We start from the raw sequence: 23,938 nt of genomic DNA, 5'->3' as shown, positions 1-23,938 counted from the left end.
GAAGAAGTGGTTACCAACCTCCTGCTCCAGTTAGACGTACAAAAGTCTATTGGGCCAGATGGGTTAAACCCAAGAGTGCTGAAGGAGCTGGCACAGGAGCTTGCCAAGCCATTCTCCACCATCTATCAGCAGCCCTGGTCTAATGGGCAGGTCCTGGGGGATTTGATGTTGGCCAGTGTGACACCTCTTTACAAAAAGGGCAGGAAAAGAAGTCCCCAGAAGCTACAGGCCTGTCAGCCTGAGCTCAGCGCTGGGGAAGGTCATGGAGCAGACGATCCTAAGCGAGATCACAAACCGTGCATGGGAAAATGGAGGGATCAGGCCCAGTCAGCACAGGTTCATGAAGGGCAGATCCTGCTTGACCAACCTGATCTCCTTCTACAATAAGGTGACCTGTCTGGTTGATGAAGGAAAGGCTATGGATATTGTGGTTTTGGATTTAAGTAAGTAAAGCATTTGACACTGTCTCTCACAGCGCTTTCCTGAAGAAATTGGCTGCTCGTGGCCTGGATAGGAGGATTCTGCATCAGGCTGGAAACTGCCTGGATGGCCAAGCGCAAACAGTGGTGGTAAAGTGCATCACATCTTGTTGGCGACCTGCCACTAGTGGTGCCCCTCAGGGCTCAGTGTTAGGGCCAGTATTCTTTGTATCTTTATTGATGATCTGGATGAGGGCATCCAATGCACCCTCAGTAAATTGTGGATGACACCAAGTTGGGGGGGAGTGTTGATCTGCTGGAGGATAGGAAGGCTCTGCAGAGAGATCTGGACAGGCTGCATTGATGGGCTGCGGCTGATGGAATGAGGTTCAACAAGGATCAGTGCCGGGTCCTGCACTTGGGTCACAACAGCCCCATGCAATGCTACAGACCTGGGGCAGAGTGGCTGGAAAGCTGCTAATAGAAAAAGACCTGGGGGTGCTGATTTGACAGAGCTGAACACGATCCAGCCTGTGCCCCAGCAGCCAAGAGGGCCAACAGCATCCTGGGCTGTATCAGCAATGGTGTGGCCAGCAGGGCCAGGGCACTGATCATCGCCCTGCCCTGGTACTGGTGCTGCTGCACCTCCAATCCTGTGTTCATTTCTGAGCCTCTCACTGCAAGAGAGACATCGAGGTGCTGGAGCAGGTCCAGAGAACGGCAACGGAGCTGGTGAAGGGTCTGGAGCACAAGTATGATGGGGAATGGCTGAGGGACCTGGGAGCATTTAGTCTAGAGAAGAGAAGGCTCAGGGGGGACTTTATTGCCCTCTATGGCTGCCTGAAAGGAGACTGTAGTAAGGTGGGAGTGAGTCTCTTCTCCCCAGTAATAAGCAATAGGACGAGAGGTAACGGCCTCAAGCTGCACCAGGGGAAGTTTATATTGGATATTAGGAAAAAATTCTTTACTGAGAAGGTGCTCAGGCATTGGAACAGGCTGCCCAGGGCAGTGTGGAATTACCATCCCTCAAAGTGTTCAAAAACCATGTGGATGAGACCCTGAGTGACATGATTTAGTGATGGACTTGGCAGTCCTGGGGTAATGGTTGGACCTGATGCTCTTAAAGGTCTTTTCCAACCTAGATGATTCTATGATTTCTGCTGAGGAATTTCAGGAGTGCAAATTATCCTTATTTATACTGCAGTAGCTTAGAGATCAATGATCCCATATCAGTTACTTGAGGCTTAGTCATGGTTCCTTTATTTTGCCTTTTGCCAGGGTGCATTTTCTTTACATTGTTGGGCTGGGCAAAGGACATACATCTTTTCTGGGACTAGTGAGTGAAAAGACATTAATCAGATATCTGAGATTCACCATGCTTTATTAGAAAATCCCCAAAGTTACTCCAAGAAAGTTTCCATATAGTTAAACATGAAATTCAAATATCTGAGGTGAAGCATAACCATAAATCATAATCTGATAGGTCCAAATCTAATTAATTTTCCATATTTGATTTCTTGCTTACAATATGATGGGAAACAACTTTTTATTTTTTTTAGCATGTGTTTGTTACTTGCAGTTGCACCAGCATTGTTTCAATCAATGAGCTTTTTCTGAAAAATACCATCAGTAATCAGACGTTTACTATCTGCAGCAGAATATGTGTTGTGTTGCACTTCCCTTTCTCTAATTTAATAGAAAATTAGGAGGATGAATTCTGTCCCACAATCTAACTTAGTAAATAATGATACTTGATACTACAAAAGAGGGGCTGTCTTCATGCATTGGTTACAAGATCAGTCCTTGAAGCAGTTATGACTGATAGTGTGAATAGAGACAATCAGTTTCAACAGGGACAGAAATTACAAAGTTGTGCTGATACACTGGTATTCTTTTATTACTAAAACTTACTAGCCCTTAGTGAACTTTATAACATGAAATGTCTTGAATAAAGTCTTATATAAAATGTAACTATTTTTCCATGTCTAAAGTTTACTTTAAAAATGTGAGTACATGTTCTTCTTCCTAAAGCCCTTCATTCTTTCATCAAATGTACTTGCTTTAAATTCATTGCTTTTTCCACTTTATAAACTAAGTGGATTTGAATACTTACAGGAAGAATCTAAAGCATTTGGTTGTTATTAGTGTGGAGATAGCTGACTCACACATGCAAAAAATTAAAGAAACTCAGAAATGTTCAAGTGATATTTGTTTTGTTTTGGGGCTATACAGCACCAAACCACATCCTGTAGTACAATGGGTATTTTCCCTTTTTATTTTTATTGTGCAGTATCTTTTCAGGTTAATAAAACAAACAAGGAAATTATTTTTATTCTCTATCCCCACATTTTTTTTTAATATAACATACTATGCATTGTTGCTCAGTGATTTTTGTTTATCTTTTTAAAATCCCTACCCTTGTTTTTCTTTTGCTCAGGAGTCTGTTATGCTAAGGGTGACATAAAACAGAGCTTATGGTTGAGGACCTGTGATACTCTAGATAGAGTGTCTGCAGTTTCCTCTCACTACAGTATATCAAACACACAGGAATCAATGATTCCTTCAAGGTTTTCTTATTTTGGTTAATTTTCAGAAACCACTATTCATGCCACAAATGGTTCTTGATTCACTTTGGAAAAGTGGTATTTCCTGATTTTGGCCTCTGAGCAGCACAGTGTTTTGAGTACTGTGATAATATTTATGCATAATCCTTTCCCTGACCAAGTCATTTAGGTAATTCTGTCAAAAGAGAAATTCATTTGTACCCTAAATGTTCTTTAAGTGGTCATCCAATACTGCATTCATCCAAGCTCACATTGAATGTTCTCTGTGGGTGGTCCTTTAGGTCTTGTCAGTTTTAATTAGTGATTACAAATTTAAACAACAGAAACTTGTCTTTATCATGGTAGTTAAGTTTTGCTATGACCTGCAATTACATTTAAGGTCTGAAATTTTTATTTCTCTTTCTACAAAAATCTCATTTGTGAAGAAGAAAGTTGGAGATAAAGTACCATGAAATACAATGCCAGCTATCAGCTAAAATGTCTCTCAAAGAATTCTTGGTTTGAAACAGTTGACTTTATATAAGGACAGGAAATACAATCTGACTATTTTGTATTTTATGGAAAAGCTGTTATTTTCTTTTTGCCTTTTTTTGAAAAAAAAAAAAAAGATGAACAGCTAATATTTAAATAACAGATTAAGATTGAAGTGCTGGTTAAACATTGACTTAAATAAGTTACAGAAGATTCCAACTACACCAGCCTTTATAGAGGTTAAACATTCTCAAAAAGACACATTAAGCAAGGCTCTCCCTTGTACCAAAATACAGTTTCCAAACAATAAAAATAGAACCAACTTTTTCACAAGAAATATTGAAGATAAAACCGCAGCATCCATATAATCTCATACTTATCAATTAAAGTATTTAGAACAAAATAATATTATACTACTTTTGTTTCTTACTAAAGACACTGAAAAAGGCTTATTGATTTATTTAGTGGAATACAATGTGAAGACAGTGGTAAAAATTGTTTGATGTACTGTTTTCTATTTACCTGCTCTAACAAAATGAATCTCAATATGGTTACATTGGTGAGCTATCCAGAGCTCTCTAAAATTACAGAGTAAAGCAAAACATAAAACATACCTTATGTACCTTTAATTGAACAGACTTCATATTATGCTTAACTTTATTATACTGCAGTTGCTCAAGTTAAGCCATGGGACTAGTAACACTTCATAAAAATGTGCTGGATACTATGTATTTTAAGCCTTCAGTTACTATGATGGATATGAAAGGCAGGCTAAAGCTGGATGACCAGCACAGCTTTTTGGTTGTGTCTCATATATAATATACATGTGAATAATAATCTCTGATAAATGCATGAGTATGACTTTGGATCTCCTGTCCCTCAGTCCTTACTTAGGTATCTTTCCCACTATATGCATGTGATTCTACAAGCTGATAACAAGAACAGATGTGCTGAATGGGTGTTTTAGTTGAATAAGGAGTGCAGGACTGTGTGTCCTTTTTACTTATGTTTCAGATGCCAAATTTTACACTTGGGAGTTATACACTCTTTAACATTTGCAATCTCAGTGACTTTAGCACATCTGTCAACATCTATGTTCCAGCCCAATGCTTGCTGCAGAGTATTTCATTGATTGCAATCCGTCAGATCTTCACACTCTTTAACATTCGTAATCTCAGTGACTTTAACACGGCTGTCAACATCTATGTTCCAGCCCAGTGCTTGCTGCAGAATATTTCACTGATTGCAATGCATCGGATCTTAGTTCTAAATTGAAATCAGTCAGATGAATACACACACAGATGCACTGACACCCCAGTACATACGTGGGCCCTTCTATTTCAAAATAACAGAAAGACCCTTTGAACAAGCTATTTTTTGAAGTTTGCTCTTGAGTGTTGATAACTAAAAGAAGTTCTCCTCTCCAACATAAAGACACCCAATACCACAAATGCAAGCACTGCTTGTTTGGTCTTTTTGCTTAAGTGCAAGACAGTTTAGGAAAAAAATGGATTATACACATTAAATTCTGCCTTTAAAGCCTTGTCTACTACCTGTTCTCAGAGTACTTCTGAGGCTTTGACATTTTAATCTATCAACCTCTGTGTGAAGTACTGAGAAAAAGGGAAAATAACAGAGAAGTAAATGAGGAAAATATTTCAAATCAGAAAGATATTTAACATCCTATTAAATAAATAACTTAAGAGAGAAATAAAAAGAAATGAAGTTAGAACATACAAGCAAACCATACTATTCATTTTGTTAGAACAGTTTTATACTACTTTGCTTATATTCCTTAATTCTATCCATTCTTCCACAAGGCTCCTCCAGAAATGTCATAATTTGTGCATATGACCCAAGTGCTTCCAGTAAATGCTTGTGTGTCTAACTGTTCATTGGATCATTAGGCTTGAACGAGCAACTAAGGTCTTTGATATGAGTTAGTATTCCATAAATAACTTTCCCCATGAAGATCATTCAACAGATTGTCTCATGTTCATTAAGTTCTGTTGCAGAGATAAAATAAAAAAAAAAAAAAAATTGTTCACACTGGCAGTAACTTACATCCCCATTGGTCCAGCTTATATCTTGATTATAAGATATGACACTGAACTGATTAAAAGTATTTCATATGCCAGTAATGAGTACAAAACCTTCAAATGCTTCCCCTGCTCTCTTTTCAAACAAGCAGATGTCTGCACTATTTCTTTGCATTTACTCTTCAATAAGATTACTGAATATTCTTGACATAAGAGCCTTTGGTTCAACTGTATCAACAGAATAGTTCCTTCATCTATGACATCACTACCATTGGAAGAAAGTGAGCTGAAGTGTTTTTCCTTCTTGTTTTCTGTCCTCTCTTTGTGGCTCCCCTTCCATTCAGGGCCACAAACATTTGCCTTCCGTTGTGCTTCCAATTTAATGACGCATATGTGTTATATCCATTTTCTTCTATTCTTTCCTTCAATTTGCAATCACTGTTAAACTCCTTCTGTTAAAAGAAGAAAACAAATACACAAATTCAGAATAAACAAAGTCTGTCCGAGTTGCAGTATAATGAAGGTAAATAGTTTCTAAAAGTGTTTTGGACCATTTGAGCGGTGTGTATGTAACACACTTTTAGGATTCTACGGTGTATTTAAAGAAAAGTTTCATTGTGTACATAGCATTTATAGCAACATTAGTTAGACTGTAAAAGGTGAAATCAACGTAAGATCGATTTTTGGTGCATAATTACAGCAGTGAAATTATATAATCCGCTCATAGCTGAAATTAAACTTCTCTGTGTTGGAATATAGCAACAATGTTAAATCATATTCTCAGTCATAAACTGAAAGTATGAGGTAGCAATCTTGGAACCATTAATCATAACAAATATAACTCTTAAATATCTTGAATGAGATTATTGATACCACATGTTAAACAAACATTCATGGCATAGGCCTACTTCTTATTTAAGTAAGTAAGATCCTTTATACCACACTGGCGTTTTTGGATGTGTGCAAGTCACTGTTACACTGCTGTTAAGATGCATGTGAGGCTTGTTTACTTTGCAGACCTGGAAAAGGGCTTAGCCTACAGAAGAATCATATATAGTCCTGTATCTTATTGACTAAATAAACCTGAAAGCGATTTTTGTATATGGTGCTAGGGATTAGGTTTTTTGTTTTTAAAGAAGAACCAGTTGACAGTTTGCTAAAAAAAAAATAAAAAATACAAGCACGTGGCAGCATGTAGAAGAAAGACCATTTTTGTCTATAATGTCAATGAAGATAAGAATGCTTTGTTTCAACAAAAAAGTATTTTCTACTTGTTTGTAGGGGGTATAAAAGCCCCTACTTTTATCAAGTTACTTGTATTCCATTTAGAAGGCTTTTGAAAGTGGATCAATTACAACATACTTTAATTACAACCAAAAATTAGCATTCAGAAAATGAGATGCCATTTCACAGCTCAGGCAGAAGCATGTTACAATCTTAGAGTGCGATATATTAACTACATGTGGTATTTTTACTCTGTCTATGTACAAGACAATAAATAGTTCTCAATAATAAAATAATTTTCATGGTACAGATAAGAATTTTAGGGACATTTTATCTTTTATTATGATCAAAATCCTCAGATATTCAGCTAGTAACGATATAGAAAGTATCCAAATTAATAAAAAAGGATATATTTTAAAAATATATTTTTCATTCCTATTAACTTAAATCAGAATTTTTAAACTGCCAATAATCAGTACTTTGATCCAGTAAGAATGTTTGGGTCTGTAATTAATATTTCACTTATTTGCTGCTAAGGCCACAGAATGCTTATATTTTCTTAGCAGAATTTTGTATATTCAGACTTAATTTGGTTCCCAAAATGTTCTTTGACTTTGGAATTAGTAGTTGAACAATGTCTGGCACGATCAAGAGAAGACTCTATATGACCCTTGATACTGCCTGTATTCATAAAGATACATATAGCTAATTAAATATTTATTTACTGCAACATGCCACCTATGGTGCCAAGATATTAAGGAGGCAGGTGACCAGCAAGCAGTTCTAAACTGCAGTAACTTCTGTCATCTGCTTATTTTGTTAAAGAAACCACATAGTGTGTCTTCTTTTCCTCTCTCATTCTAACCAAAGTAAGTCAAATGGAAAAGTATTTGATAAACATAGAAAGTCTTACTTAACTTGTTTTCCTAGATGCAGAACTGTACTCAAATTCAAACTTAACTGTACTCAAATTCAAACTTTTATCTGTATTCTTAGGTAATAAAGAGAGAACAGATGATGATGTGATGTGGTTAAGAAGTCTTATTGGCAGGGGTCTGAGTGTCAGCCCAGTACTGCTTTGCTCATTTCAAACAAATTTCAGCATAACCCTACACCAGTTTCGATTGTGCACATGCTTAAGAGTGTTTTTAAAATTGTTATTGGTTCTGGTTTTCATATTCATCTGCAAGCTGCCACACTGTAGTAATATGAGTCTAACTGCAAGTCTTGGGAGGATGGGAAAAATAATAACAGAAGGATTCTTGAAATCTCTGAAGTATTATGGAATAGGTTTTGATAAGCCATTATGTTGTGACTTTATGATGTGAATATTGAAAAATTATCTCGGCTGGAATTAAAAAAAAGGCTTTCCACTTTCGTATCCTCCTGTCAACACTATTTCTAATACATTATGAATTACTGAATCTTATGGCAGCAGTTTCTACCTAGGTACCTGAAAGCTGCTTTGACTTCTTTTGTGTGCATATAGAGTTGGGATGGATTCTCACCATATACTAGCTGTATACACATGTGGTAGAAAATCTTTTCTCAAGCTTTGGAAAGGACCATCACTAATGACGAAATCAAACACTGTAAATTGAGATGTGTCAATTGAAGATGGTGATTTATGCTATCATCTTCACATTAAGTACAGATGTATATCCATGATCAATTAGTGTAACTTAAGTTACAAAAGGTCACTTTGTCAGCAACTCAGTACATCTTATACCTCTCAGTGGTGCAGGACTGAGCACTGATCATCCTGTATTTCTGACTAGTGTAATACTAGAAATTAAAATACACATTTACAGGAGTTTAAGAAAATTTTATTTGTTCTGGTCTCTCCTGAATGTGATTTTTCGACACTGTCCAGGAGTTTAGAAAGGAGTGACTAGCTACAGCGCAGATCAAGGAGGACAGTTTATATATTTTGTATAAACTACACCCAATCCATAGAAATGCTTCCTTAAAACAGAGGACCAAATGACTTTAAGCCCCTGGAGTCACAGTTGAGACTGGCATTCATTCTTTTCAGCAGAGGTAAGAGGCTTAACTATAGTGCCCGAGGATAAAGTCAGCCCCAGTACCCATCTGTGACCTGCTCTTTTTAAAGCATAGGGGTATTTGAATAGTGAGCAATCTAAAGATTGGCTCATAACCTTTGCATATGTCTTGAATAAGTTTACATTTATGTGGGCTCACAGTCACTGGAACTGGCAAAACTGGCCTAACTACAGGCAAAATTACAACCCAAACCAAATGTAATAGCAAAACAATCTGGTATTTGTGTAATCACACGGATGTATGAGGGTACACTTGAGTTTAGTAGTCAGATTTATAGATTATTATATTGGTCAATTTTCAAATTATACCCAAATTCTGCTCAGTCAAACCTTATCTGCTCATATATAATTTCATGTCTGTCTGTACTGCCCATAATCTTGTGTGCTAATTAATACACTCAATTTGAAGCTGACTACTCTAGAAATCTTCAAAGTTGCAATTTCATATTGGATGTGTATGCTTCAACAGCTGAAGTTTCCAAGATTTCAGGTACACTTTATCCACACATCGCAAATTACTGGTAAATGCGACTGCACTGCAGAAAACCAGAGAAAAACAGCTTTAAAGATTACGTTTTGTAGGATCCTCTCCATTGGCCACTACTTAATAAGAAAACTGACTGAAGCAATAAGCACAATAATTCCTAGCAGCTGCTTTGGTGTGATACAAGCTTAACAAACAAAAGGGAGATTGTGGAGAGTGAGGCTGCTGGTTTACCAGAGGATGAAACAGCTTATTTCAGCTCTCATTAGTCATAATACACACACAAGTAGGGTTTTGAATAAGTAAAAAAGAGAACTATGTGGATAACTGAAATACATTTGGAAGGTTAAAAAATACTTACAGAACCGTAGACTTTTCCTTTCTTGTTCATGGCTAAATAATAGTTGCTCTTAATAGATTTAACTGCCACAACTCCAATTTCTACAGATGTTATCTCCAATATGCCTAAAAAATAAAAATTGAGCTATTTAATCACTTCATTAGAGGATTTTCTTACTATAGAATAGTCAACAAACCTGAAGAATATTAAAATTCTAATATTTGGAACCAACTGACCAACAAACTTTTGCAAAATTCTTCTCTAAACCATTGCAAGAATATACACAAACATTGTTTCAATTAACGTTTCCCTTGCTAACCCTGCATTTTAAACCCCACAAATACTGAAACAGCTTCATTCTTCTTAGCATAGATCTTAATAAAATTTATCATAAGAGACATCTGAACCACAGCATCAAATTAAATCTACAGCACATGTCAATAGAAATGTTAGATTTCCCCCAGTCTTCAAAACCAGTGGTAAACTATTTATTTCTTGTAGGACATTTAGATAAACTAAATCTCTTGGCTGAACTGAGCTGATAAATTCACTTTTGGCAAGTGTGTTGACATTCTGGGATATAGTAAGACTAACCCTAACGGCCACACTATCTTTGTCTTTCAGATATCAGAAACATTTTGCTCTGTTTGTAATAAATATGATTAATTTTTTCTTTCTTTAAAACAAACTCTTTCTGGTATACTGGATGGCTCAAGGGGCCAGTAATGGGAGACAGGATGGTTTATCTCTATGTTTTCTGCCCAAGAGCATACTGATTTGGGAGTAGTAGAAGTTACTACAACTTGCATATTGACTATAAGAGATCCCTTTTCAAATATTGCTAGAGTAACAGGATGGCTATGCTGTTTTATCATTGAATCTTAATACAGGATAAGTATGTCTCCAACCACAGCTAAATGGTTTATTCAGGCAGTATGCCTGGCTCCAACAATTCTGATATTAAAACAGTAGTAGTCAGAACAATAATCCATCTAAATCAGTCGTCACTAAGGGTCTACCAATGGGGAAATTACAGGAAGGGCAAAAGTGTTTAGAAACTGTAAAGAACATCCTAGACCAAGTAGACCAAGCCAACAAATAATGCGACAAATAGATTAAGTGGAAAAATATTGATGAATTGCTACCTGCTTAAAAACAGAAAAAAAAAAAAAAAAAAAGAATCTGCAACATTTTTTTCCTCAATATATTCTATGTTTTCTGTCTGAGCAGGGTAGTACTGGAAAATCCATATGTTTTTTCATTTACTTGAAAATTCCTTTTGGTAACGACAGATCCACTGAACCCAACAGTGTAACTTGGAATTCAGGGCTTTTTCTGGAAATGCTGATTTTCTGCCCCTGAAAACTGAATGCAGTCTGTTCAGAATGTGGAACCATGTGGGCTTTAGTGTGGAGAAGACATGAGGAAGAAGTTCTTTCACTGTAAAATTTTTTTAAATGGCTGCTTTATATACAATGCAAAAGCCATTCTGTATGGGCATTGAACTCAGGAGTGAGGGTTTTACTTCTTCTCTGACTGGAAGTAGAGGCTTTCATGTTAGCTGGGCAGCAGCTGTGAGTCAAGCATGAGAAGGCAATAGCTGATTTTTATTGGGAAGTAAACTGATTACACAGTTTATGTGTATGAAGAAGAGAGAGAACATCAAACTAGCCAATTTAACATGAAAGACCTCCTTTTATTGTCAAGAAGGAGCGGTGGCTTTTCCTGGATGCATCTTTAAATATATATAAAATTCTATATTTATATAAGCTGCATAAGTTTTGATATTAAGATATATAAATTCTAATGCAGTTACCAGAAGCTTTTTTTTTACTTAGTGAGAACATTAAGCTGGCAACATCTACAAGGTCTCTACTCCTTACATATAAGAAAGACTTCAGTGAGAACTGCAAGATAAATAGTAGGTCTATGACCTATTAAAGCCCTCCAGAAAATGGAACATATTAAACAAGAAATAACAGGAAAAAAAAAATCTTGCTCAACTCTGTAACGAGATGAAAGTGGAGGATTCTTTTGTTTAAATATTGGTATAAAAATGTAAATATAAATGTTGACAGATACATCAATCATGTGCTATTAAAAAAACCCCAATTGATAAAGTCTGCTGCTGCAAGATTTTTATGATATGATTCTTATTTGCAGCAAAAAAAAAAAAAATCAGCATTGCTAAGGATAGAGTTGCATATATAAACTAAGAAAACTTTACTGTGAAATATCTGAATATCCACTGAGCTTCTTATTAGCTGCGTGAGAGCAATTCTGCACTAATGGCCTCTCAGTCTTGAAACTCAGATTTGAACAAGCAAAGTGAATGCACAGTTACATACAGAGCTGCAACTCTGCTACTTGTGAGGGAGTAAAAACAGCTCCCAAAACCAGCATATTCCATCCTCTTTGGTAGCTTGAGGTGCTTAACTACTGCCAAACAGAAAAGAGATGGCTGGTTGTCTAAATGAAAACTCTAAACACAACTTCCATTAGTTATATTGTAATGTTAGCTTGAGAATTAACACAAGATGCTTAGGTGAAAATAAGAGGAGCTACAATTTAGGGGAACTCTGTAATATAAGAAGACTCAGAAAATGTGAAGGAAGAGTCAGTTAAGACTCATGACCTACTTTGAAGGCTAAATGGTCTGCTTTTGCAAAGGAGCCATATATAATTATCCATACATAAGCTGAAAAGAATAATGCTCTCTCATTTCAATAGCAGTTGTGAAGGCTCCTTAAATAGGTGTTGATAGTCAGCTCATATATACCAATGTCATGCCATTGATACAAGCAGATCAGAGAGTTCATACTAGCTAAGGCCTATCATGTTTATATTACCCTTAAATTCACATTTTCACGTTTTCTCATTTTCACAGTAAAAAAACCCCCAAACTTGCTTTCCTGATTTTCTGTGAGAATATTAATAGAGAACTGTGGAATTTAGTATTTCTCCCATGTGAGGCATGACCTAAAGTATTTGTGCTCAAAACGAAAAAAAATTAAGTGGAGTGCCTAAGGTTAAGTGGATAACAAGCTATTGGATAGTAAGAATGCGGTGCAACCACTACCACAGTGTTTTGCTGTGTTTTTTTTCTTATATATATATATATTTCATCCAAAAAGTGATGAGAAGAATTTAGTTAATTCTTTCTACAGAAATTTATTGCTGTATCCTGAACTGTGGCACCAGTAAAACTAGGCAGGGTCCATCCACTTCTAACAAGGGCAGCAACCACAAAAAAAAAACCCCTACGAAACCTCAAAGATACTGACATAAAATGTGCCATTGTTAATCTTTATGTTGAAATGGATGTCATATTTTGAAATGCAGTTATATTTTGTCATATTATCCATGAAAATAATACCACGTTAGACCATTTCAATTCACTGTTACACCTGAAGCTGAACAGTTCTTAAATAAGAAACTTGTAGTGAATAAACCCATTTTAAGTGTCTTGCACTTGAATGATGGAAACAATATGTCCTCTTCAGTACAATACCTAAACTAACACAACAGAAGTACTCATATAATAAAAGTAATTTTTTGTGGTGAAATTCATTTGCAATCTTATGTTCCACTATATCCTTAGTGGAGAAGCTGAAAGGAGGTAATCAGGAGTAATGCTACTACATTTACATTTTGTCTTCAGTAACTAGCTTAATTATACCTAGTTATGCTATTTAACTGGAGCCAAATGTGGCTGAATTCTTCAGAATTATTATCAGTTTAATCTCATCACCAGTGTTCCTGGATTTATTCTGAGTGTGTTTTGTGTATTTGGAAGTTGAAAAGTGTATAACTTTCAGTGACAATTTTGCATATTCTAACCTCTGTAGTATTTGGCGGGGAGAAGGGAAAATTTTATTGTGTATTTTTCTTTTAACTTAGTTTAATACTCTTGATCTATTACCATTTAGCAACAGGGACCTAATAATGCTAAAATGGTACTTTTCTACCCTGCTACTCCCTGTATGTCCCAGATACACCACTGGAATTACGTGATAGTTACAAGAACAAAAGTAGCTTTTGTCTAGATTGCAAATTATTCAGTATTATCTACAGATTTTCTCAGGAGACTCTCTTATGAGTTTGATACAAAACTACTGAAGACAAAAGGAATCACTTCCTAGGTGCCAGTGATGCAGACAAAAATTTCAAAGGTCAGCATGAGAACACCAACTCATCTGACATGGATCTACAAGAAGTCATAAAAACTTTTCAGAACTTTGAAATAGACTGGATTGAAATCAAATGCCTTTGATGTAAGGGTGAAAATATGTATTTGATTATACTTGAGTCATTATTAAGTTCAGCAGAAATGTATAAAAAAAGAAATTGAGACATAACAGTATGAAGTTTAAAACTAGTGTTTTCACCATCTAATGAAACCGACTTGAGGGCACAACAAATTTTGCATTTTCCTCAAGATTTATGCAGTAGAGTCATTGGCTGTGATTAGACTTCGATACTACTGCAATAAAAAATATGATTTCCATGGGCTGTCAAGATTAACTCTCTAAAATTTCATATTCTTCAAGTGCTGCAGGCTTGGCGGTAAGAGCCTATATGTTGTCATAGACAGTATGTCTGAAAGGATGACAGACCACTGTGGGTACTCCCCCAGCCTTAGTTAGGAGAACAATGCTCGACAGATGATTGCTCTCAGACACCTTCAAAAAATTCAGTTCTGTAACCTGCCAGGTAAGCTCTTCACTGTCTACATTAGAAAGTGTTTTAGAATCCAATCTGCAGGTCAAAGGAGGTGATTCTATTTTCTCGTGAGACCCCACTTGGAGTACTGTGTACAGTTCTGGTGTCCTCAGCGTAAGAAGGACATGCAGCTGTTGCAGCAAGTCCAGAGGAGGGCCGCGAGGATGATGAGGGGGCTGGAGCACCTCCCATATGAAAACAGGTTGGGAAAGTTGAGGCTGTTCAGCCTGGAGAAGAGAAGGGTGCATGCAGACCTCATAGCAGCCTTACAGTATCTGAAGGGGGCCTACAAGGATGCCAGAGAGGGACATTTCATCAGGGACTGTAATGATAGGACAAGGGGCAATGTGTTTAAACTGAAACAGGGGAAGTTCAGGTTACATATAAGGAAGAAGTTTACTGTGCAGGCGGTAAGGCACTGGAACGGGTTGCCCAGAGAAGTGGTAAATGCTCCATCCCTGGCAGCGCTCAAGGCCAGGCTGGACAGAGCCTAGGGCAACACAGTCTAGTGTGAGGTGTCACTGCCCATGGCAGTGGGATTGGAACTAAATTATCTTAAGGTCCTTTCCAACGCTAACCATTCTATATTTCTATGATTTGAAATAGCCTTCTTGTAATTTGTGCCTATTAATTCTTGTTTAAACTCTAAACTAATTTGAAAAAGAGAGATTTTTTTTCTTTGCAGAAACCATTTACATATTCAGTATTTATTATCACACCTACCTAACTAGCTACCAACTTCTGCTCTCTAAACAAGCACAGTTTTTCAACGCTTTCCTTAAAGCCTTCAGGTTTTCTAGACCTTTGGACACTCTAGTGCTTGTGTCCACAGCATGGTCATAGTCCTCTTACTGAAATCTTACCAGTGTTAATACATGAAGGAGCATTTCATATTTCCTGCAAAGAATGTATGCATACTTGTATGTTTATGCATGCTTACTTTTTCTTTTACATTAATATGATAATACTGATTCATGTTTAATTTGTGATCCACCACATGGAATAAATGTAAGCAATTATTCCTCATTCTGTAGTTGTAAGTTTGATTACTTCTGATTAAATGATGTGCTTTGAACAGGTCCCAGTTAAATGCCCATTTTTTTATTTCATAGTTTATCTAATTTGTCAATATTGTTTTGAGTTCTTATTCAGTCCGCCAAAATGCTTGCAACTATTGTAGGTTTCATACTGCCTGCAACTTCAATAACCACATTTTTCTTCCTTCCTTCAAGACATTAATGAATTTTTGATTAGGAGATACCTTGAAGAGAGTCTTGGAACTTGGTGCCTCTGTTCAGGATTGCAGTGAAAACCTGATAATTCCCTAGTATGGCTGTAAGATTCTGCTTGCTGATCTTAGTTATGAGGATATCATTAGAGAGATTAGAGTCAAAAATCTTTCAGAAGTTTATAGTGTCTACTACTTCTTTCCTATAAATGCAGATTTTTATCTAATCACAGTTGAAAATTAGGTTGCTATGGTATTACTTCTCTTTGATTAATTCTTTTTGGCCAGTAATCTCTTTTGTGCTTATAACCATGTATTTAAAAATTATTTTCCTTTTATTTTTCTCAGGATATGCTGACTTGTCTCTAGGTCTTCGTTTTTCCCTTTTTAAAGAAAGGTATTATATTTACTGCTTCCTCGGTTATCTGAGGAGTGTTTTTTTTCCTCAAGTTTTCAGAATGAATCTCTAGACTTCTGGCCAGCCTACTCAGTAGAGTGAGTAACTTTTATCAAGTTAAAAACAGATAAATCATCTAACTAACTTTCATCTTGTTCTTTTTCTATTCCAACTAATATAAACTTTTCTTTGGAGCTCCTATTACTTTGCTGTGAAAACTGAAAAAAAAAAGTGACACTTCAACATACTGTGATGTTTGTTACTTGTATCTTCTTTTATAACATTGCTTGGGCTCAGGCATTTCCATGACTTAAAACTTTTAACTCCAAGAAAAAGTAAAAAATTTCCATGGTATAAGGTGACTTGTAATTAGGTGTGATAATAAAAGCTATCAAAAATCAATATTCTTGGAGGAAAATTCTTGTTATTAGTTACTTATTTCTGGTTCCATGCTTTTTAGGAACTTGGAAAGAAAAATAAAATAATTAAAAAAGAAATGCTGTGGCCTCCATTATGGTTTTAAAACAGATAGCACGCTATTATTCTACAGCCATAATTCTGTAAACTTCAACAATTACAACTAATCCCCTTTGACCACATCCACTCTAAAAGCATAGCTTTCAATACCCAAACCATTTCCAACTCATTATAATTAGAAACATTTCAAACATCAACTTGAGATGCGCCCTGTAGCTATGCATGTGCTGTCTTTACAGGTCCCAGAGGCTAGAAACATATTCCCAATAGAAACCAAATATATTTAACTTAAATAAACTGTATTTTTATAGTTTATAAAAATGATAATTATATAAATAACAAGGCAACAGAAAGCTGTCTGGCTGTCTTGCTCTGCACAGAGGGACTGTAAAAAATACTAGTGAAAAATTCTCTTACATAATTCTGTACTCTAATTCAAAATGCCCGCTTTTTTATAAAAACTATAGTAATTTGAAACAAAAAAATTCCTAGAAATATGCTAGAATATGAAAAAAAAAAAAAAAATCCCAGAGCTTGAGTGAAACTATTTCAAGTAGTTTGATAGAAAAGATATTTGACAAAGAACCAGATGCATTATGAAGGCAGTACTGCAATGGATCCAAACATAGCCTGCAATGAGAACCACTTGATCCTGCGACCAAGTACAACTTGTCTGCAGTATGAGGCAGTGACCATTTTTCTATAGCTGAATCATTTGTGTAATAAGTCCTTAAAAAGCACTTTAAATGTCTGTAACTCTAGTTGAAGTCCTTTAATATACAGAAACAGGACCACTTTGCATCTTCCTTTCCTTTTCAGAGATTAAGCCATATATGAGGCAATCCACAGGCAGTCCCTCCCTCCCTTGCCTGTGGAAATACCGCAGATGAAGAGTGAATTCAGCTGGATGGAATGTGATGATGACTGAGAGCTTCCAAAATTTTCCAGTTTCCCAAATGGCGACACAAAGCTGCTGCTCTTGGTGGGCAACTGGAGAGAATGGAACTTGGTAACATTCCTTTGAACTGATTTTTCAGAACTTTGGTTTGTGCACCTTTGAAGAGGTAGCTTTGACTGGCATTGGTTTGCATCAAACAAAGTTGCTGAAAAGGCAAAATGTTAAAGATTTAGTAGTTCAAAAAGCTCTCTTAGTAGATGGCTTGAAAAAGAGCGGTTTGAAAACAATAAGAAAACAGGTTGGATGTGGTTCATGAAAGAGTGAAGTGCTAAGAAATGAGAGGTCACTGACACTGTTTCCACTGTTTCATCATTTACACCTGTGCAAAGCAAGCTGAAAACATCCCCAGGTGACAAGTTATACTGTTCTTCCTATCTTTCATTTGTTTTGTATAAGAATTACTGACAACAGAAAACCAAAGATGATGGAGTAGAAGACAGGAAACAGAAGATGGGCTAAGAAAGACTTGCCTTTGGAAGTTTTTTCAGCAAGAAAAAGCAGCTCCATTAAAATATAATCTTATAGATTTTATGGTAGTCTTTGGCAGGCAGCTTAAGATACAAACTTATGTTGCCACATAAATGATGCCACACTTATAGGCATAAATACCAAATAATAACCAACATAAACTTTAACTTGATCCTTTACGTAAAACTAAAACTTCATTTGCAGATAAAATCAGTTCAGTGTTTTTAATTATTATTTAATATTTTCTAAGACCTCCACCCTTCCTGCTCTAAATCAGAAGTGAAAGTACTGAAAGATTGCAAAGCAAGTTGCTAATGTGCCATCTTTAGATCAACTATAGCCAAAATTCTAGTGTCCCATGAGGTTTCCAGTCCAATTCCCACATCTGATGCATTTGGATAAGACTGAGATATGCATCCTAACTTCTGGAAGGCTGTGGGAACAGGACCTCTGAGCCTTCCTGCATTAGCACAATATCAGCATAAGATGTGAAATCTCCATGGTGCATACACACCATGTAAAAGGTTAAGTATTAGAGCCTTTTCTCAGACCTACAAGGGGATTATAGGAAACTAAAGTGCTTCTTTAATATAAAAATAGCTTTAATATCACAGCATAACCAGGACCACTTAGCAGTGTTCTGTAGACCAAGTAAATGGAAGGGTGTCAGAAGCAAGAGTACATGGGAAGAGAGAACTTCATTAGCAATGCAATGGTGAGAGCTGTTGATTAGCAAAGGAGGAGTTTAAGTTTAGCTACAAGAATGATAGGAATCATTTTAGCTAGTATACATCCTGACACGTAACAAAACAACCCAGGAACAGTTATCCTACATTTTTCCCTCTCGTCAGTGAAGAGAGGCCTCTCCAAAGAACAGGTCTAAACACCATCAATCTCTGTATAATGTCCAAAGTCACATGAAATAATCTTAAGTAAAGGAAGTTCTGGAAGCCACTCTGGGGAAATATCTATGCTGTCAGTTGAGTTCAGATCTGCACTCTATGATACCTTGGCCATCACCTTCATCACTAACATGTAAGCATGTCATCAGATTTAGCCAAAGTTCTAGAACTATCTTGCAGGAGGGAAGATAAACAGTTTGCTTCCTTCACATGGATTTAATTCATGCAGCGGAGATGGGATGGCTACAGGTAGAGCCAACTGTATTGAGCTCATTAATCAGAGCTCAGATTTCTTAAACTCTATGCTTTGATGGAGATTAGACATAGACAGTGTCAGAATTCATTAGCTGATATGTTTCTGGGATGGAGGTTTTATAACTTATGACTCATACTGACCGAAGAATGGTAGCAGTTCATACAACAAGAGAAAAACAAAGAACACCCACCCCAGTATATATGGTTGGATGGAGGGTTGCAGATATCTGATTTGTTAGATTTCTTGACAAAGATGGCTTAAGGAGTTCCAGCCCTCCCTTCCCCCAGATACGTTTTCCTGCCTCTGCTGAAGTTCACCAACCCTTCAAATATAACTGTTTGTGGAGCAGCACTATAAACAAAATCATTGGAATGATCTGTCTTGGAAATAACTCTCAATAGAAAACAAATCAATCTAAACCCCTAAGGACTAAACAACCCAAGTTTTTTGTAGTCATTCCTAGTAGTATATGTTTCCTAGACCTCCTATTGCTCTCCTTCTGGTATCTTTCCAACTGGCCAATTTTTTAGAAATGAGGTGCCCAAGACTGGACTGATGTTCTAACTAGGGCCTGATGGGTACTGAATTGAACAGAAAGATTACTTCATGTGTTTATAAGGAAACTTGGATCCCAATCCAAATCCTAATCGAAACTTGGCAGCCCATATATGTTTCCATTTAGTAGACAGGACCAGGCACTCAGGATTTTTGCCAAATCTTAAATTTTTAGGTCTCCACAGAACTACACAGGAGAATGAAAAGCGTATAAGAGACTAGTAAGAGACTAGAGCTCAGTGAATTTTCTCAGCTGCCTATTTCAGCCTGGGTGGAATCCTGAATTACCTTTCACACTCGTGATCATTACATTTACCTCTTGCATTTTACCATTTATTTAAGTTTCAATGTGAATATTTTCCAACTGGAATAAACAGGATGAAGTTAAGCCCATTCGTTGCCCATCCTAACACACAAGGAAGGGATAATACATAAGTAGTGGCATTGCAGAAGAAACAGTCAAAATGCACGGTGACTGCCAGGAGAAGTAGCTGTCCATCACCTGCAGTCTCAGGGAAGGGAGGTCTTCTCTGCTCAGGCAGTCAGCTGCTCCTCAGTCAGGAGCTTCTAGCAGATACAGTAAATATATTCACAGTTGGGGTACAAATTATAATTAAATGGAGCCAGTTGCTATTTACCACTTGCAGGTATTAGTAGGCGGAAGTGAGACAGGGTGTTAAACTGGTCAGAGTATGTATAAACATGAAAAAAAGTATCCCTGTGAGACATGTGGAGGCTGTGAGGCTTAAGAAACTAAGTGTGCTGCTGATGGCCTCTGTTACTTGTCTGTCAACAATCTTTAATCCCGTTACAGGTTTGTTGCCTCCTACTGAGACTGTCTGACACATACAGTAACTGTTCTAGCTAAGGCTGCTCAGCTGCACATCAAAATGAGACAAGTTTCTTTCAACAGTTATGTTTAATTTTGGGTCTTATTTGTTCTTATGATGAATCTCAGCTTGATTCCCCATTATGCAGAAAAACAGGACTGGAAAAATACAGTCTTGTCATTTGCTAGTCTCAAATACTTATCTTCTTGTGAAAGGTAGGAGAGAGAAGGAAACTCAATGCATAACTGTATAACAAAGCTTGCAATGTGGGTCGCACTGTCTGTGGTAGGTAGGATCCTCTCCTAAATTTGTATGGGCTTAATTACCTAATAATAGGGTAAAACAGAAAAATCGCAAAAGTTCAACAGGCTCCTCTTTAAGAGACTATGACTAGGTACAGTTCCTAGCAGTATCCTGCTGCTGCTATGTTTCTCTGAAGGGAAGTAAAAAAAGGATGTTTTAGTGTTTTTCCTGCAAATCAGAAAGTTTCCAAACACACTAATCCACCACATCAATTCGTTGTTGGTTCTAATGGTTTATGTCTGTCTTTGCCTTATACAGGAAAAAGGAATTCATGGTATTTTTAAATATGGTATCCACATGTTTATAATGCAAGACTACCCCTGGACAGCTATAATGATCACTCTTTTTCACATAATTATCTTTGATGGCAGTTACTCATCAACACTTTAAGCAGTTTTCTTCTACAATGCCACAAATATTCCTAATATTGCTTGGTGACAGTAATCACTTTTTTTAAAACAAACTTTATAGTGACTCTGACAACAGAATTAACATCTGAGAAATGTAGATTAGGGTTGTTGCATGGTCTGGGAGATGAGTATTAAGAAAATGACTGCAAACAATAGTTCAGTGTATCTTAAAGTTCTTAACTGTTGCTTGTCCATTGTAGGGTTTTTTTTCCTCCACAAATTCTTTTCTTAATGGACATGGAGGTGATCAAATTAAAGGCAGGTCTCTGATCCTAATACTCATATTTACATAGTTTGGGTCAATGTTGTATATGATTTTAAGATGCCCAGTCACAGACTGTAAGCATCTCATAACCCTGTGGATACTTTGCAAACAAGCTACTGTCAAAACTGTTTCAGATAAAATATTTCCTGAAAGACACAATTATTATAACAATTGTTATTGGACAATCTTGGAGTAAATAAACAGAAATTAATTGCAAGTTGTTACTATATGAGAAGATGTTAAGGCCCACAGTTTAGCAGCTGAAAAGAATTCAGTGACTTCTGATTACCACTTCATTGCTTTGTCCATTCTTTTTTTTTTTTTTTTGCTGACACGAATATAATACTTAATTCATCCTAAATTACAACCAATCAGAAGACACCATTTAATAGCTGCATTATTCTTGTTCTAATGGTATCAGCTTCTCATATTTTAATGCTAGGTTTGTACTTTGTCTTACATATGTTGTATTATTCTTTCACCATCAAAGGTATGCTGAAACACCAAAGCAAGTAACAAGGTCTGTTCTCTTGCACACAGATGTAAACTATTGCCTGCTATAGTGCGAGCACCTGATGTATGTCTTTCACAGTGTTTTCATCTTCAGTACTTGACGGTCTCCTAACCTGGCTGGACCTGGTATCTTCAGTCCTCTAGTACAAACAGTTTTTTAAAAACTTTGATGAGCAATGATAAGTGCTGCCTTCTTAAACATTCATTCAACACCTCATCAAAAAGCAGGATGACAAAATCGTCAATCTTGCGCAGAAACTTAAAAAGGCTGATTTGAAAGAGCACAATCACTTCACACCCTTCTGCTTTCATTATTGTCAAGTCTCCTTCTATATTGCTTCCTATCTTCCCTCCTGACATCCTCAGCAGCTAACAAGCGTATTTTGCACACGAGATTGTATGATCTAATTGCACATGGTTGTGCCACGTCTTATTCTTTTACTCAAAATCTGATTCTCTAGCCTGGGTTGCTGAAATCTTTTTGGTTTTCCCCTTCCTTGAACTATGAGTATCTCTTGCACAAACACAACACGCTATGCTTGGGACAGTTAATGCACAATACAATTCAGAAGGTTTGGTACATTCTTTCCAGCTTTTTTATTCAACCTTCTGTATTTAAATTGGGGTTTCTACTCACAGGAGTTAACAGCACAAAATGCCACTCAGCCAACCAACCCCAATCAACCATTCAACTTACAGTGAGTGCAGTTTCTGCTGTGATCCCAGTGGAATCCTTGTCAGGGGATGTGTAGAGGGCAGGCAAAGACCCTCCTATCTTTTTGATATACTTTTATATCAGGCTCAGAGATACTTCTGCTTACACTACTGTCTAACATTGCAAAGAGCACCTGGTCCCTAAACCATATGGTGAAAGCTGGCTGACAATCATATTTGCACCTTCTAGGGTGGTCTGGTGCACCCCTGAGAGTGCTTGGTTAGTTTTCCCTCAAACCTCTAGAGACTTTACCTATAGCCCTCAGACATGTCTGTGCTTATTCCATTCTGAGTCCCTGACATATTGTGAAGACTGTGTAGTAGCCCACCAGTTTGCTGTTTGTATAGTCTGGTGCCAATGTCAAAGCCAAGGTCATACAGACATCCTCTTGCAGGGCCTGGCATGAGAGTGTATAAAATGAAAGAAACCAAGCCTGGCTTGGTCTTGTCCATGTTTCTGCTTAGTTTACTTCCCTGCAGTTAACAATCCTGAGAATTCCCTGCAGAGAACTATCCTGAAATTCTGAAGTTCATTCCAGAAGGAGATAGCTCATGCCAAAAAAAAAACCGAAAGTGTGAGCCAGCACAGGCAATGTGAAAGGTCAGAAGCACTGAATCCAAAAACCACCTGGGGAGCTAAGTTATTTAACAGTGTAGACCTAGTCTTAGACTGCTGTGGAGATGAGCAGCTGAAGAACAGAGCTGCCGTGTTTCTGTCTAGGATTTTGCATGTGGAGACAGATATTTCTGGGCAATGTCAGGGCAATAGTGTGTGTGTTGCTTCTATAGCCTGGCTACGGACAATAAATATAAAACTATGTACAATGTCTTATTGCTTGTGTATGAACCAGCTATGCAATTACATTCCAAGAAGCATCAACTTTTCTAAATGCTTGTTGTATAACTGATGCATGTTAACAATAAATAAATAATAGGTTAAAAATGGGGGACAAAATTCACCATTTTTCTCAGGAAGATAATAAGCAAACTACTGTGTTTTCTGTGCTCAACATATTCACTAAGGAACAACAGTAATGTCATGACAAACCCTGCTGATTATACTAAACTATTCAGGGTAGTAAATCTGAAGGAACTGGGAGTTAACTGACTCAGGATCCAAGCTGACAAGGCAATAAAATACCAGATAAAATTCAGTGTAGGTGAATGTTGTAAAAAGTGTTGCACAGAGGGAAAGTAATGTTAGGTTTCTAGACATGGAATGTGTTACAGAATGGCTTATGGCCCTGATATCACTGCTTGGTCTTAGGTAGTAGAACAAAAATTAGGAAGGTCGAGGACTGGGCTAGTGAATGTTTAGGAAATGGAAAGTATAGCA

The 23,938-nt window shown here is 36.9% G+C and overlaps 1 protein-coding gene across 3 annotated transcripts in view; it reads right to left on the bottom strand.

Annotated features, from left to right (window-relative positions):
* Positions 1–1,783: 1,783 nt before the first annotated feature.
* FGF10 (fibroblast growth factor 10) overlaps positions 1,784–23,938 on the bottom strand; it is a 65,509-nt gene continuing 43,354 nt past the window's right edge. For all 3 annotated transcript variants that reach the window (XM_065662976.1, XM_065662975.1, XM_065662977.1), the window contains 2 exons: positions 9,626–9,729; positions 1,784–5,945 (listed from right to left, as the gene is read on the bottom strand). In XM_065662976.1, coding sequence (XP_065519048.1) covers positions 5,748–5,945; positions 9,626–9,729 — 302 coding nt within the window. In that variant the 3' untranslated portion in view covers positions 1,784–5,747. The remainder of the gene's footprint in view (positions 5,946–9,625; positions 9,730–23,938) is intronic.

The sequence above is a fragment of the Lathamus discolor genome, chromosome Z (assembly GCF_037157495.1).
Source record: "Lathamus discolor isolate bLatDis1 chromosome Z, bLatDis1.hap1, whole genome shotgun sequence".
In the NCBI taxonomy this organism is placed as follows: domain Eukaryota; kingdom Metazoa; phylum Chordata; class Aves; order Psittaciformes; family Psittacidae; genus Lathamus; species Lathamus discolor.
The sequence above is the reverse complement of the archived record's forward strand: the minus strand, read 5'-3'. Positions and strand labels throughout refer to the sequence as shown.